At 35.1% G+C, this 16027-nt stretch overlaps 1 protein-coding gene across 2 annotated transcripts in view; it reads left to right on the forward strand.

Annotated features, from left to right (window-relative positions):
- LOC144442510 (E3 ubiquitin-protein ligase TRIP12-like) overlaps positions 1–16027 on the forward strand; it is an 84301-nt gene that overhangs the window by 46771 nt on the left and 21503 nt on the right. For both annotated transcript variants that reach the window (XM_078131872.1, XM_078131873.1), the window contains 12 exons: positions 420–637; positions 1555–1740; positions 3327–3436; positions 3896–4087; positions 4264–4461; positions 4651–4791; positions 5020–5279; positions 5899–6044; positions 6393–6544; positions 7185–7327; positions 10253–10406; positions 11343–11441. In XM_078131872.1, the coding sequence (XP_077987998.1) occupies positions 420–637; positions 1555–1740; positions 3327–3436; positions 3896–4087; positions 4264–4461; positions 4651–4791; positions 5020–5279; positions 5899–6044; positions 6393–6544; positions 7185–7327; positions 10253–10406; positions 11343–11441 (1999 nt within the window). The remainder of the gene's footprint in view (positions 1–419; positions 638–1554; positions 1741–3326; positions 3437–3895; positions 4088–4263; positions 4462–4650; positions 4792–5019; positions 5280–5898; positions 6045–6392; positions 6545–7184; positions 7328–10252; positions 10407–11342; positions 11442–16027) is intronic.

Below are 16027 nucleotides of genomic sequence, written 5' to 3' on the forward strand. Positions count from 1 at the left end.
TGTGACTCAACGAGATATTAATCATAGCAGAGTCTATTATTAGATTTGATGATCTAATTTTTAGCAAGGTGTAAAAGAGATAATCTATTACTGACTTTGTTTGAACGACATGCCAGCAGAGACGCGTCCCTTTCATGTAGGGTCTATGGCTGAATGCGGGTGTTTGTCTCATATGTTGCAAATGTCCCTGTGAGTGCCTCAAAAATGTCCTTGATGTAAGGTAGGACCACTGATCACTTGCTTGGTTGTCCCCTTTTACAACTGGCTGTTGTGGTTGGGTCCTATCTGAAGTCAACAATGCTTCTGAGGCACCTCCGAGGCCTGTGCAAAACTTTGCTATGATGTTCATTCAATAACACCATGTAAAATAACTTGTACTTTATATAATTTAATATATAATACTCATTTGATTGTATCAGTCGTCTCAGTGATGTCCTTAAAAGGAAGAGACCCCCGAAGAGAAGCAGTGCAAGAAAGAGTAAATATGCAGCTCCTGATGAGGTAGGAACACCTACAGGACCATATGACAGTCAAGACCATCATGGTAAGACATCTCCACCCTTAGGATCAGCACGGTCTTATGCTGCATCAACAACATCTAGAGCCACTGCACCAGTGAAAGGTAGAACACCTACAGGTAGGTATCAGTCTTGAATTGTAGTAGTCATGTACTGTATTTTGAGTCACAACACTCACATGTATGATGTACTTTGTAAAATTTTGAGTACTTATAGCTAGTCAATTAACATGTTCTATTCAGACACTAGACTTCAATTATGGCCAGCCAGTGTTGTGGTTTTCATTTAATTGTACTGTCTATTGCATAACTGTTTATGTCATGAAACAAGTCTTGTGTTGTGATCATGGCAATCTAATGGTTCTACTAGGTGGTTACCCTACAAGGTATAAATCACTGAAGTTAGAAATACTTGACATGTGTAAATTAAGTATTGGTCTTGAGATAACTGTCAAGATTTCCCCCCTGACAACATAGTATATATACTGAAAAGACAACTTCTTGGCATATACATACTGTCTGTCTGTCTGTCTTTTGTAACTGAAAAGTTACAAGAAATGTGTAGATTATAACTATTTGATATTAATTTCCTCACAGCTAAAGTTACAAGAAATGTGTAGATTATAACTATTTGATATTAATTTTCTCACAGCTAAAGTTACAAGAAATGTGTAGATTATAACTATTTGATATTAATTTCCTCACAGCTAAAGTTACAAGAAATGTGTAGATTATAACTATTTGATATTAATTTCCTCACAGCTAAAGTTACAAGAAATGTGTAGATTATAACTATTTGATATTAATTTCCTCACAGCTAAAGTTACAAGAAATGTGTAGATTATAACTATTTGATATTAATTTCCTCACAGCTAAAGTTACAAGAAATGTGTAGATTATAACTATTTGATATTAATTTCCTCACAGCTAAAGCTACAAGAAATGTGTAGATTATAACTATTTGATATTAATTTCCTCACAGCTAAAGTTACAAGAAATGTGTAGATTATAACTATTTGATATTAATTTCCTCACAGCTAAAGCTACTGGAGCTTCTCCTAAAGCTTCTTTCCTGGCCAGTCTAAATCCTTCAAGATGGGGACGTGGAAATACAACAAGTGACAGTAGTCCAAAAGAAACACCCTTACCAAGTACAGCAAGTATGGCCAGTCAAACCATGGCAAACAACAAAGAGAAAGTCAAAGTGTGGATTAAAGAACAAGGTAGGAGACTATGACTTTATCATAATCAGTTTATTGTGTAAACTTTGGGGTTTTTTTATGGTGTGACTGAAATAGTTCTGTAATGCTATAATAGTGTATTTACTTCTGTAATGCTATAGTATATTTATATAACGTAAAAGTGATTCAAAATACTCACATTCACTATTGCTATTTTGCTAGATGACATGTTTGTGAAACATATTCTGGTTTCAAAAACTTTAAAAAGCAAACACCTTAAAATGACAGTTTTTCAGTCAGTTCCCGTCAGATTTACTTCTAGAGTTTTCGGGTATATTTCCAGTCCTACCTAGACCACACCTATTTTGTGACACCACACAGAGACTACTTGACAGCATTCAGGCTATGGCGAGCGTAGTCAACAGGTGACTAAAACTCAACAACTTTGTGGAAAAAATGCATCGCTGATGGTTGTAATAGACATGAGTAAACAAAAAACTACAATCTATATGTCTTAACTGAACTTTTTTACCCACACTACCTGACTATCATCTGTGTCTGTGGATGGCAGTCCAGAAATTTATTAATTTGAAGTTTCCATATATGATATGTCCCCATATATTAGAAACAGGCAATATAAATGAAATCCACTAGACTTGATATACATAAACACTTGTAATTTTCGGGGTTTTCACAGTCAATGACTTTTATTTATCCGATTTTTATCATTTGCCGACAAGAGCACTGTGATACCTTCATGACAGTATAAGTTTTAGCCAACTCACTCATCATGTCACCATTTTAGCAGCTCATTTAACAACAAAGTAAACATTTCATCTCAATTAAAATATACTGTCTAGTATCTATTAGAATACCCACACAAAACTTCAAGAAGGCATATCATGACATGCAGTGCCACAATATTCTTGTTCCATAATATGCTGTTGATTTGATTTGCTCCGAGCATGGAAGCAGACAGACAGACTTTCATCCCCAATATATAATCTTCCTTACGGAAGGTAAAAATGACGTAGTGGTTGTCTTGCTAAATATTCAAATACTTAAATTGCTGTATTACAGAAAACAACACAAATCAAGATGTTAACATTTTTTATTATATTGCTCATTAGTCCCCAATGGGCACAAATATTGATTAAAGCAAGATATTATCAATTGTGTTTTTGTTTATTTCCCTTGCAAAAGACGCAACGTTTGGAAGCTTCATCTCAAATAATGTGCCATTTCGGCAATCTGTCGTAATGTCTCGTAAATGCCAGGTGTTGAGACATTGACCTTGACAAACATTTTCAAGGTCAAATGACCAAACCTTTTCTTTCTAAGTTAACGCAAGAAGTTGAATAAACAAAGACTTCATATAAATGTTTATACCCCAAAGGTCAGCTTTCTTTTCATATCTTGACCTTTGCCTTTGACCTCCATATTCAAGGTCAGATGGCAAATTAGTCAATAAATTTTGAAGCTTTGTGTCTAGAGACACAATTCACATTTGCACAACAACTTTGCCATAAAACACAAATTGGGGACTGTCTTTGATTGAAGGCGTGTTGCTTATGACAAAGCCATGCCAACATTGCTGTACAAACAATTTGTGTTTTGTATTTACACAGCTCAGAAGTTTGTTGCCGAGTATTTTGGTGCAGAACAGAGAGGAGACAGCCACCCAGCTTTGAATATCTTACATCGACTCTGCACTGCTACAGAGAAGTTATCACTTGAGGTAAGTATTACTTATAGGTTCAGCTGTAAGACAAATGGAAATTTGATATCCACAGAAAACCTATGACACCTATAGACATCTTGATCAATCCTGGCTTAGGAAACCAGACTCACTACTGATGGCTCTTTGTCAATGGCTGCCCTCAGCACCAATCAACGTACCCCTATCTCTTTGATTACAAAAGTTTGCAAAGCGTCTCCACACACCCTATGATTCATGAGTGTAAGTGTGACATACTCAAGGTATTTGCATGAGTTCTTTCTGTGTTCTCTGCAGCCATAACAATATAACATCATCTTAAGAATTCAGAATTGAAAAAATAGTAATTACAAAAACATTGTCCATTGCAGGGTTAATAGATCAGTATAAGTGAAAACTTACTTCCACTTTGTTCTTTGACTTCTGATAATACAGCTAACTAAATGAGATTTAACACTTGTGTTCAATTATATTCACTAGGTGGATCATGGTATTGAAGCTTTACATGAGATAAGTACCATAATGGCAGAGTCTGATGTGTCTCCATTTGAATTACTACATAGTGGTATGATAACCAAACTGCTACAATATTTGACATTAGACAAGGATTACAATGTTGTCTCCAGAGATGTCAGATTGAAAAGATTCCTACACGTCTTCCTCAACTGCCCAGTAAGTCTACCAGTTACTTTTTTATGCCAATAATCATAACTATAAATTATTTTAGTGGTCATACAACTTTTGACAGAATTATGGCCATGTTTGTTTTTAAGGATCCATCTGATTGTATTTATCTGTTTGTTTGTTTTTTAAACTGTTTGTTTGTTTGTTTGTTTGTTTAATTTCAGGCCCCTGACAATGGTACTGCCTTCAAATCCCTTGATCTGACTACACCACCTCCATTCCTACAGTTAGTCAATAAACTTCAAGGCTGTGTTAACCATTTAGAACAATTTCCTGTTAAAGTCCATGACTTGCCAGGGGGTGGCACTCCTGGTACCAGAGGCTCACAGGCAATGAGGTTCTTTAATACCCATCAATTAAAGGTAAGTCCATGTCACCATATATTGATGCTAACAGATAGCAGAAACAAGGTACTAGGTGTATTACTTGGTAGTATTAAATGATAGAGTTTTACTCCTATCAAAACAAGATTGAATTAAATAATTTTGTGTTGATATTAACAGTGTTAAGAGTATGTTAGATGTAATTAATTCTATGTCTGTTTTTAACAGTGTCAGCTTCAAAGACACCCAGAATGTACCAATCTTAGACAGTGGAAGGGAGGACCTGTCAAGATAGACCCACTAGCTTTGGTACAAGCAATAGAGAGATACCTTGTAATCAGAGGATATGGCAGAGTTAGACAGATACATGTAAGTAGATGATTCAAAGAAGATCATTCAAAAAGACTTTTACAATCTCATCATTGAATATTTTGGTCAATAAAGTTTAAGTTTTGTACCTAGAGACACCATTCAAATTTGTACAATATATTTGCCAAATATAACAAACAAGTTTGGAACTATGCCTTTGATATGAAGGCTTGTGTTTTATAGGATGAAAATAATGACAATAGTGATGATGATTGTTTTGTTTTGTAGGATGAAGATGATGACAATAGTGATGATGATGCCTCAGATGATGACATTGATGAAACTTTAGCAGCTGCATTTTCAGGAGGCGGGCCAACCGTACAACATAGACTACAATTCTTAATTGGGGATAGAATACTTCCATATAACTGGACAGTGTACCAAGCTATTAAACAGTATGGGATACAATCTGATGAAGACAGAGATACTGATGATGACAACAATCCACTAGGAAGGGCCAGTATTTGGAAAAGAACTCACACAATATGGTATGTCAAAATTAATAGTCTTCCTAGAAGGCAGTTGTCAGTGCAGTGATACAAAGTTGGATTACAAGAGATTTAATTGACACTGAAAACTGAAATTTCTACAAGAGGTGTTCCATGTATTCATTGAAATGTTGTCAGCTTTCTACAAGAGGTGTACCATGTATTCATTGAAATGTTGGCAGCTTTCTACAAGAGGTGTACCATGTATTCATTGAAATGTTGTCAGCTTTCTACAAGAGGTGTACCATGTATTCATTGAAATGTTGGCAGCTTTCTACAAGAGGTGTACCATGTATTCATTGAAATGTTGTCAGCTTTCTACAAGAGGTGTACCATGTATTCATTGAAATGTTGGCAGCTTTCTACAAGAGGTGTACCATGTATTCATTGAAATGTTGTCAACTTTCTACATGAGATGTACCATGTATTCATTGAAATGTTGTCAGTGTGTACTAGGTACATTGACCACAAGATATGTAACATATATTCATTGTCAGATTACACACTTTGATAATATGTACACAGCTGTAGCAGATTTCTTCCATATTGTAAAACCATGTCTTGGCAGTTAAATATTGTCAATTTTGAAGTGTCTTACTCTTGGCCAACTTTGTTTTAGGTACAGACCAATACCAGGTGAAGAGAAGAAAGATGACATGCAGAGTGCTCAAAGTTTAATCTCAACTGATAAGTCTAAGAAGAGTGTGGATGCTTTACCAACAAAGAGTGTCCTGAGGTCAAAGAAAAGTGAAGATATATGTACAAGTAGGTGTACTACAGCCAATGGAGCTGTCATTCAATGAATAGTGTGGAGCACTACTGAAGATTCAGTAGTACTATAGCCATGTGTATTTGTGCATGTGTGTAGGTGCGCTCTCTTCTCTCTCTCTCTCTCTCTCTCTCTCTCTCTCTCTCTCTCTCTCTCTCTCTCTCTCTCTCTCTCTCTCTCTCTCTCTCTCTCTCTCTCTCTCTCTCTCTCCTCTCTCTCTCTCTCTCTCTCTCTCTCTCTCTCTCTCTTCTCTCTCTCTCCCCCCCCCTCCCTCCAGGTGTACAGAACCAGTTTCCAATTAAGAAATACTAGATGTTATCAGTTTGGTATGATTTGTATTTCAGTTTCTTCCAAACTATCACCGAATAGAGCCTTAGATGAATACCTGTCATCAACTCTGCCTTCCACATTTGAAACTAAAGACCCATCATTAGTTGTGATTACATTACTAAGAGTACTTCATGGTATTAATAGACACTGGCACTGTCTCTATGAGGTAAGTTTAACTATAGCCATCAGGGGTGAACAAATCATTTTGTGAACTGGTGGTCCCCGGACCAGTGCCTTAAAAAATCTAGTGGTCCTGCTGAAAGAATTAGTGGTCCCAGGTCGCGCTAATGTGAAACATTAATTCTTGCCTATGAATCTGTGTATTCAAAGGACTTTTTAACATGGTTATTAACAGTAAGGTACTGGTCCGACGGACCAGACAAGGTAAAATTTGTGTGGTCCGCCCAAAAAAAACGCTAGTCCTGGACCCAGGACCAGTGGATTTGTTCACCCCTGGCCATACTTCTCTTTAAAAAATCAGTTTACCTGATAACGAATGGATTTCTGTACTATTGTGTGTGTGTGTGTGTGTGTGTGTGTGTGTGTGTGTGTGTGTGTGTGTGTGTGTGTGTATATGTGTGTGTGTGTGTGTGTGTGTGTGTGTGTGTGTGTGTGTGTGTGTGTGTGTGTGCGCGCGCGTGTCTGTGTGTGTGTGTCTGCATAGAAAAAAGAAAAGCACAGAGAAATTCCCATCACAAAATTTGTGCACACATTTTAATGTGCACCACCACATTATCTTTCATGGTTATCATCAATCTTCAGGGTGATTCAGTACATAACATGTAATGTTGGTCTATTGTCTATAGGATGCAGAACCACACACTGTTCTATCAACTCATGAATTTACCAATAGTAAACTGACAGCAAAAGCCACAAGACAACTACAAGATCCCTTAGTTATTATGACTGGTAATTTACCTTCCTGGCTAGGAGACATAGCCAAACACTGGTGAGTTGCAAGTGTAATACAGTAATTACACACACATTGTCTTTAAGATTCCACTGTGTGTGATAAAAAAGGAAGATAACACTGTAGAAGTAAAGATTAGTTACATGTATGTTTGAATTTTTAACATGTACTTAGTAATAATGTTATTATTATGAGAATGCCAAAATTCATTCAGCTACTTCACCGTAAAACTGTTTAATGGCAGCTAAATATACAACAGATTATAAGATTATCACACCAGACAAACAGTCAATCATGCATACACTAGCAGGAAATAGAGCTCTAGTGAATACATATGCTCTATGCAGACTCCTTCTCCACTTTATACCTCCATGGCATAAATGAGTTTGATAATCTCCCAGAAGATAAGAGATAAAGGAACTGTAAGTGATCTCTTGTCAATTATAAGATTAGGGGTGTTTTAATTTAGATAAGAGATGAAGAATGGACAAGATGTCTTTATTAGCTCCGCTGTCAGCGAAAGCTGAAAGCGTAGCTTTAGGTATAGGTGGGTATTGAGGTATAGAGAGTAGAGTGAATCATAGGTGTCCGTCAAACTTTTATATTTTTACTATTTACTCTGAAAGTGACAGTCGGAATTCTTCGATATTTGGTGTGCATGTTCCCTGGGGGGAGGCTATTCAGATTTGTTCATGCCAAGTTGATCTGTGCCATTTTCAATTTTTTATGATTTTTTTTCATAAAATGTCATTTTCATCAACTCCTTGAAAACCTCTTATTAGATTGCTTTGATATCTGGCGTGTTGATGCGCAGGGGGTAGCTTACTCAGATTTGTTAATTTCAAGTCAGCACATCCTCATTTTTATTTTTTATGATTTTTTTTTTGTAATTTGAAAAAAAAATGAATATGTTAATGAGCATAATGACCGACGCCATATTGGAAATCAGTCGACGAGACTTTAAGTAAACTGCCACTTTTCAAAAGACACTATTGACGTCAAACAAGCAATGTAATTTGTGCTATAGTCATAATTCTACGCATTGGGCGCCCAAATGACAAGCGTTTGTTCGAAACAGGGTTGTAAACTTCAAATCCAATTCTGCACCCTTCTACATAATCAGCCAGTCCGCAACATCCTCATTTGCATACTCTATCCTGATTCGACCAGAAGCTGAAGGTGATCTCATTTGACCGAGCGATTTTCCACAGCAAGTATCTTGAGTATCAACACAGGACGTTCTTGGTACTCACTAAAATCACACTTCAGACCCACTATAAAAGTGTGATGTTTTCAGATAACATGTAACTTGTGGTTAATTCTATATTGTCGTGCAATTTGGAATGACAGTGAACCAGAATTCAGACAACTTGCGTATTACGAAGGGCATGCCAGGCATGCGGTTGAAGTTATGGCCGACAGTTCACATGTAAAGTTAAACGACATGAACGTGTCTTGCCTTTCCAAAATGCAAATATTTGGCAAGTAAAAATAATTAAAATAATTACAACTTTAATTTGGCTTCAGACTTTGCATTATGTTTTGCGTATCTTTCCCCGTTTTACATGTAAATCCGAAAAGGTTCTCTCTCATCATGTCATCAGTGTCAGTGATCATACCGCGCGGGGCTGCTTTGAGTACGAGCGAAGTGAGGCATGTTGAGGTATTTTGTTGAGAATTATAAATATTGCGAAATGTCAAGTATAAGGTTTAAATACAATGGAATGATGAAAAAAATGGCAGAGTCTGCTGACAGGCGCCGGTCACAAGAAACACTGTGAATTAAAATATCAGACGATGTATGTATTAATCGCCGACAATCCACTCGTATGCACGAGGGACTAACCCGGAAGCAAGTCGTTGTCAGCCATACGTTACAGTGGTAACATCGTCCGAGAAATCGCTGCGTTCAGAGTGTCATTATTCACAGAATTGTTGTTTTCGAGTGAAAACCCGTCTTGAATTGTATAACTCTAACAAATGAAAACATGTCAAGTTATATTTTGAAAGTTGTATCGCTAGTTTGAGACGATTTTCTCACGTACTATAGTACTATCGAGGCTTACTTGGAAGTAGTAGGACCTTACTCCAGTTCATCGGGAAGTTTAGCCAGTCCGATAATTCTTTCTGGTTTAGTTTACAACACTTTTGATCACGCAGATTTTGTTGTTGTGATGAAAAGAAATAAAAAAAAAGATCATTTCAACCATTTCGTTGTGTTTTCTTTGTGAAAGGTAACCGAACATGAACGAGTGTTACCACTGTAACGTATGGCTGAGAATGACTCTCTTCCGGGTACTTGAGATTGTCGCCGTACGGAAACTAAGATGGCGATTAATACATTTCTTCCCTATATATATCTACCACAACTAGTACAAGTTGAATGTTGTTGACTTTGTAAATTTGTTAGAAAATTGAAATTCAAATTGCCTCAAAATTATTTTAGATCCCTAGTTTATTTCATTCATCATTAAAATTTTCCAGGGTTACAGCTGTAAGACACTGGAATTATTTATAGCCAACCTCAAAATCCTCTTTTTTTCTTTTTCTTGTGTGCATTTCCCAGTCATTTTTTTCTGAGATTTTGTGCAATTTTTCATAACAGTAGATTTTTGTTATAAAATGGTGACTATGGTATAAAAGTACAATACATTACCAACTTCTGTGTAAAATGTGTTTTATAGTGAGACATCATATGAAACCACTAACCACTTTATTGCATCGCTAAAACAAAACTGCATAGTGAAGAGCTGATGACATGAACCACTTCTACATGTCACCAAAATAAAAAATTAAATTAAAAAAACAAACAGCGGAGCTATTCTGACCGATAGGTCGCTTGTTTAGTCAATAAAGAGAGAATTACATACAGCTGAAAGAGAGAAAAGTAGACAGGGAAAGAAGAAGAAAAGTTTTATATCACTACAAAACTCTTTGCAAATGATTTATCTTTTTATCTTGCAGTCCATTCCTTCTTCCTTTTGACAGTCGGCAGCTACTTTTTTATGTGACTGCTTTTGATAGAGACCGAGCTATGCAGAGATTACAAGACAATACCATAGACATGAGTTCAGCAGAAACAGCAGAACGTGTTGCACCAAGACTGGATAGAAGGAAGGTAAGTAACTATTCAGATATAAAGAAATGATGTCCAGAATTAAAGGAAGGTAAGTAACTATTCAGATGTAAAGAAATGATGTCCAGAATTAAAGGAAGGTAAGTAACTATTCAGATGTAAAGAAATGATGTCCAGAATTAAAGGAAGGTAAGTAACGATTCAGATATAAAGAAATGATGTCCAGGGTTAAAGGAAGGTAAGTAACTATTCAGATGTAAAGAAATGATGTCCAGGGTTAAAGGAAGGTAAGTAACTATTCAGATGTAAAGAAATGATGTCCAGGGTTAAAGGAAGGTAAGTAACTATTCAGATGTAAAGAAATGATGTCCAGGGTTAAAGGAAGGTAAGTAACTATTCAGATGTAAAGAAATGATGTCCAGGGTTAAAGGAAGGTAAGTAACTATTCAGATGTAAAGAAATGATGTCCAGGGTTAAAGGAAGGTAAGTAACTATTCAGATGTAAAGAAATGATGTCCAGGGTTAAAAATCCCAGCAAAAGGCAAGGTGAAATTTTTAGAATTATAGTAAAAGTTGGTAATGTTTTAGACATTACTTTCAGTATATAACACTACTTTACAAATGTGAACATTTTGACAGTAATGCGTAGACAGGAATCAGTGCATTCATGGAGTTATTGATTGGTTTGGTAAAGTTGTTAAAAAAATAAACATAAGTTTATATGACCTTGTCATGGCAGTAGTAACAACCAAACAACTACTAGTATGTCTTGTTGAAAGAGTACTGTCAACAAATAAAGCCACCATGAGTAAAAGATGTCATATGTAGAATACTGTAGTTGTGCACAGATGTGATTCAATGACATTGGTGCTACTATTTGTCTATGACTTCATATGTTCACTTAGACAAGAGTGTAAGTGAACGTCAACATAATCAGTTGTACTGCAACTCTAATGGCATTATTTTTATTGTTCACAGCGGACTGTATCAAGGGAGGATATACTAAAACAAGCAGAAACAGTGATGGAAGAACTTGCTAGTTCCAAATCAGTTTTAGAAATACAGTATGAGAATGAGGTATGTCTATGATTTGTATAACCTACTGGTGTAGTCACATCTACTAAAGTCTATAATTTGTATTACCTACTGGTGTAGTCACATCTACTAAAGTCTATGATTTGTATAACCTACTGGTGTAGTCACATCTACTAAATTCTATGATTTGTATAACCTACTGGTGTAGTCACATCTACTAAATTCTATGATTTGTATAACCTACTGGTGTAGTCACATCTACTAAATTCTATGATTTGTATAACCTACTGGTGTAGTCACATCTACTAAAGTCTATGATTTGTATAACCTACTGGTGTAGTCACATCTACTAAATTCTATAATTTGTATAACCTACTGGTGTAGTCACATCTACTAAAGTCTATAATTTGTATTACCTACTGGTGTAGTCACATCTACTAAATTCTATGATTTGTATAACCTACTGGTGTAGTCACATCTACTAAAGTCTATAATTTGTATTACCTACTGGTGTAGTCACATCTACTAAATTCTATGATTTGTATAACCTACTGGCGTAGTCACATCTACTAAAGTCTATGATTTGTATAACCTACTGATGTAGTCACATCTACTAAATTCTATGATTTGTATAACCTACTGGTGTAGTCACATCTACTAAATTCTATGATTTGTATAACCTACTGGTGTAGTCACATCTACTAAAGTCTATGATTTGTATAACCTACTGGTGTAGTCACATCTACTAAAGTCTATAATTTGTATAACCTACTGGTGTAGTCACATCTACTAAAGTCTATAATTTGTATAACCTACTGGTGTAGTCACATCTACTAAAGTCTATAATTTGTATAACCTACTGGTGTAGTCACATCTACTAAAGTCTATAATTTGTATAACCTACTGGTGTAGTCACATCTACTAAATTCTATGATTTGTATAACCTACTGGTGTAGTCACATCTACTAAATTCTATGATTTGTATTACCTACTGGTGTAGTCACATCTACTAAAGTCTATAATTTGTATAACCTACTGGTGTAGTCACATCTACTAAAGTCTATGATTTGTATAACCTACTGGTGTAGTCACATCTACTAAATTCTATAATTTGTATAACCTACTGGTGTAGTCACATCTACTAAAGTCTATGATTTGTATAACCTACTGGTGTAGTCACATCTACTAAATTCTATGATTTGTATTACCTACTGGCGTAGTCACATCTACTAAAGTCTATAATTTGTATAACCTACTGGTGTAGTCACATCTACTAAATTCTATGATTTGTATAACCTACTGGTGTAGTCACATCTACTAAAGTCTATGATTTGTATTACCTACTGGTGTAGTCACATCTACTAAATTCTATGATTTGTATAACCTACTGGTGTAGTCACATCTACTAAATTCTATGATTTGTATAACCTACTGGTGTAGTCACATCTACTAAAGTCTATGATTTGTATTACCTACTGGTGTAGTCACATCTACTAAATTCTATGATTTGTATAACCTACTGGTGTAGTCACATCTACTAAAGTCTATAATTTGTATAACCTACTGGTGTAGTCACATCTACTAAAGTCTATGATTTGTATAACCTACTGGTGTAGTCACATCTACTAAAGTCTATAATTTGTATAACCTACTGGTGTAGTCACATCTACTAAAGTCTATGATTTGTATAACCTACTGGTGTAGTCACATCTACTAAATTCTATGATTTGTATAACCTACTGGTGTAGTCACATCTACTAAATTCTATGATTTGTATAACCTACTGGTGTAGTCACATCTACTAAAGTCTATGATTTGTATAACCTACTGGTGTAGTCACATCTACTAAATTCTATAATTTGTATAACCTACTGGTGTAGTCACATCTACTAAATTCTATGATTTGTATAACCTACTGGTGTAGTCACATCTACTAAATTCTATGATTTGTATAACCTACTGGTGTAGTCACATCTACTAAAGTCTATGATTTGTATAACCTACTGGTGTAGTCGCATCTACTAAAGTCTATGATTTGTATAACCTACTGGTGTAGTCACATCTACTAAATTCTATGATTTGTATAACCTACTGGTGTAGTCACATCTACTAAAGTCTATGATTTGTATAACCTACTGGTGTAGTCACATCTACTAAAGTCTATAATTTGTATAACCTACTGGTGTAGTCACATCTACTAAAGTCTATGATTTGTATAACCTACTGGTGTAGTCACATCTACTAAAGTCTATAATTTGTATAACCTACTGGTGTAGTCACATCTACTAAAGTCTATGATTTGTATAACCTACTGGTGTAGTCACATCTACTAAAGTCTATAATTTGTATAACCTACTGGTGTAGTCACATCTACTAAAGTCTATGATTTGTATAACCTACTGGTGTAGTCACATCTACTAAAGTCTATAATTTGTATAACCTACTGGTGTAGTCACATCTACTAAAGTCTATGATTTGTATAACCTACTGGTGTAGTCACATCTACTAAAGTCTATAATTTGTATAACCTACTGGTGTAGTCACATCTACTAAAGTCTATAATTTGTATTACCTACTGGTGTAGTCACATCTACTAAAGTCTATAATTTGTATAACCTACTGGTGTAGTCACATCTACTAAAGTCTATGATTTATATAACCTACTGGTGTAGTCACATCTACTAAAGTCTATAATTTGTATAACCTACTGGTGTAGTCACATCTACTAAAGTCTATGATTTATATAACCTACTGGTGTAGTCACATCTACTAAAGTCTATAATTTGTATAACCTACTGGTGTAGTCGCATCTACTAAATTCTATAATTTGTATAACCTACTGGTGTAGTCACATCTACTAAATTCTATGATTTGTATAACCTACTGGTGTAGTCACATCTACTAAAGTCTATGATTTGTATAACCTACTGGTGTAGTCACATCTACTAAATTCTATGATTTGTATAACCTACTGGTGTAGTCACATCTACTAAAGTCTATGATTTGTATAACCTACTGGTGTAGTCACATCTACTAAATTCTATGATTTGTATAACCTACTGGTGTAGTCACATCTACTAAATTCTATGATTTGTATTACCTACTGGTGTAGTCACATCTACTAAAGTCTATGATTTGTATAACCTACTGGTGTAGTCACATCTACTAAAGTCTATGATTTGTATAACCTACTGGTGTAGTCACATCTACTAAATTCTATGATTTGTATTACCTACTGGTGTAGTCACATCTACTAAAGTCTATAATTTGTATAACCTACTGGTGTAGTCACATCTACTAAAGTCTATGATTTGTATAACCTACTGGTGTAGTCACATCTACTAAATTCTATGATTTGTATAACCTACTGGTGTAGTCACATCTACTAAAGTCTATGATTTGTATAACCTACTGGTGTAGTCACATCTACTAAAGTCTATGATTTGTATAACCTACTGGTGTAGTCACATCTACTAAATTCTATGATTTGTATAACCTATTGATGTAGTCACATCTACTAAAGTCTATGATTTGTATAACCTACTGGTGTAGTCACATCTACTAAATTCTATGATTTGTATAACCTACTGATGTAGTCACATCTACTAAATTCTATGATTTGTATAACCTACTGATGTAGTCACATCTACTAAAGTCTATGATTTGTATAACCTACTGGTGTAGTCACATCTACTAAAGTCTATGATTTGTATAACCTACTGGTGTAGTCACATCTACTAAAGTCTATAATTTGTATAACCTACTGGTGTAGTCACATCTACTAAATTCTATGATTTGTATAACCTACTGGTGTAGTCACATCTACTAAATTCTATGATTTGTATAACCTACTGGTGTAGTCACATCTACTAAAGTCTATAATTTGTATTACCTACTGGTGTAGTCACATCTACTAAATTCTATGATTTGTATAACCTACTGGCGTAGTCACATCTACTAAAGTCTATGATTTGTATAACCTACTGATGTAGTCACATCTACTAAATTCTATGATTTGTATAACCTACTGGTGTAGTCACATCTACTAAATTCTATGATTTGTATAACCTACTGGTGTAGTCACATCTACTAAAGTCTATGATTTGTATAACCTACTGGTGTAGTCACATCTACTAAAGTCTATAATTTGTATAACCTACTGGTGTAGTCACATCTACTAAAGTCTATAATTTGTATAACCTACTGGTGTAGTCACATCTACTAAAGTCTATAATTTGTATAACCTACTGGTGTAGTCACATCTACTAAAGTCTATGATTTATATAACCTACTGGTGTAGTCACATCTACTAAATTCTATGATTTGTATTACCTACTGGTGTAGTCACATCTACTAAAGTCTATAATTTGTATAACCTACTGGTGTAGTCACATCTACTAAAGTCTATGATTTGTATAACCTACTGGTGTAGTCACATCTACTAAATTCTATAATTTGTATAACCTACTGGTGTAGTCACATCTACTAAAGTCTATGATTTGTATAACCTACTGGTGTAGTCACATCTACTAAATTCTATGATTTGTATTACCTACTGGCGTAGTCACATCTACTAAAGTCTATAATTTGTATAACCTACTGGTGTAGTCACATCTACTAAATTCTAT

This window comes from Glandiceps talaboti, chromosome 11 (assembly GCF_964340395.1).
Source record: "Glandiceps talaboti chromosome 11, keGlaTala1.1, whole genome shotgun sequence".
Classification (NCBI taxonomy): Eukaryota; Metazoa; Hemichordata; class Enteropneusta; family Spengelidae; genus Glandiceps; species Glandiceps talaboti.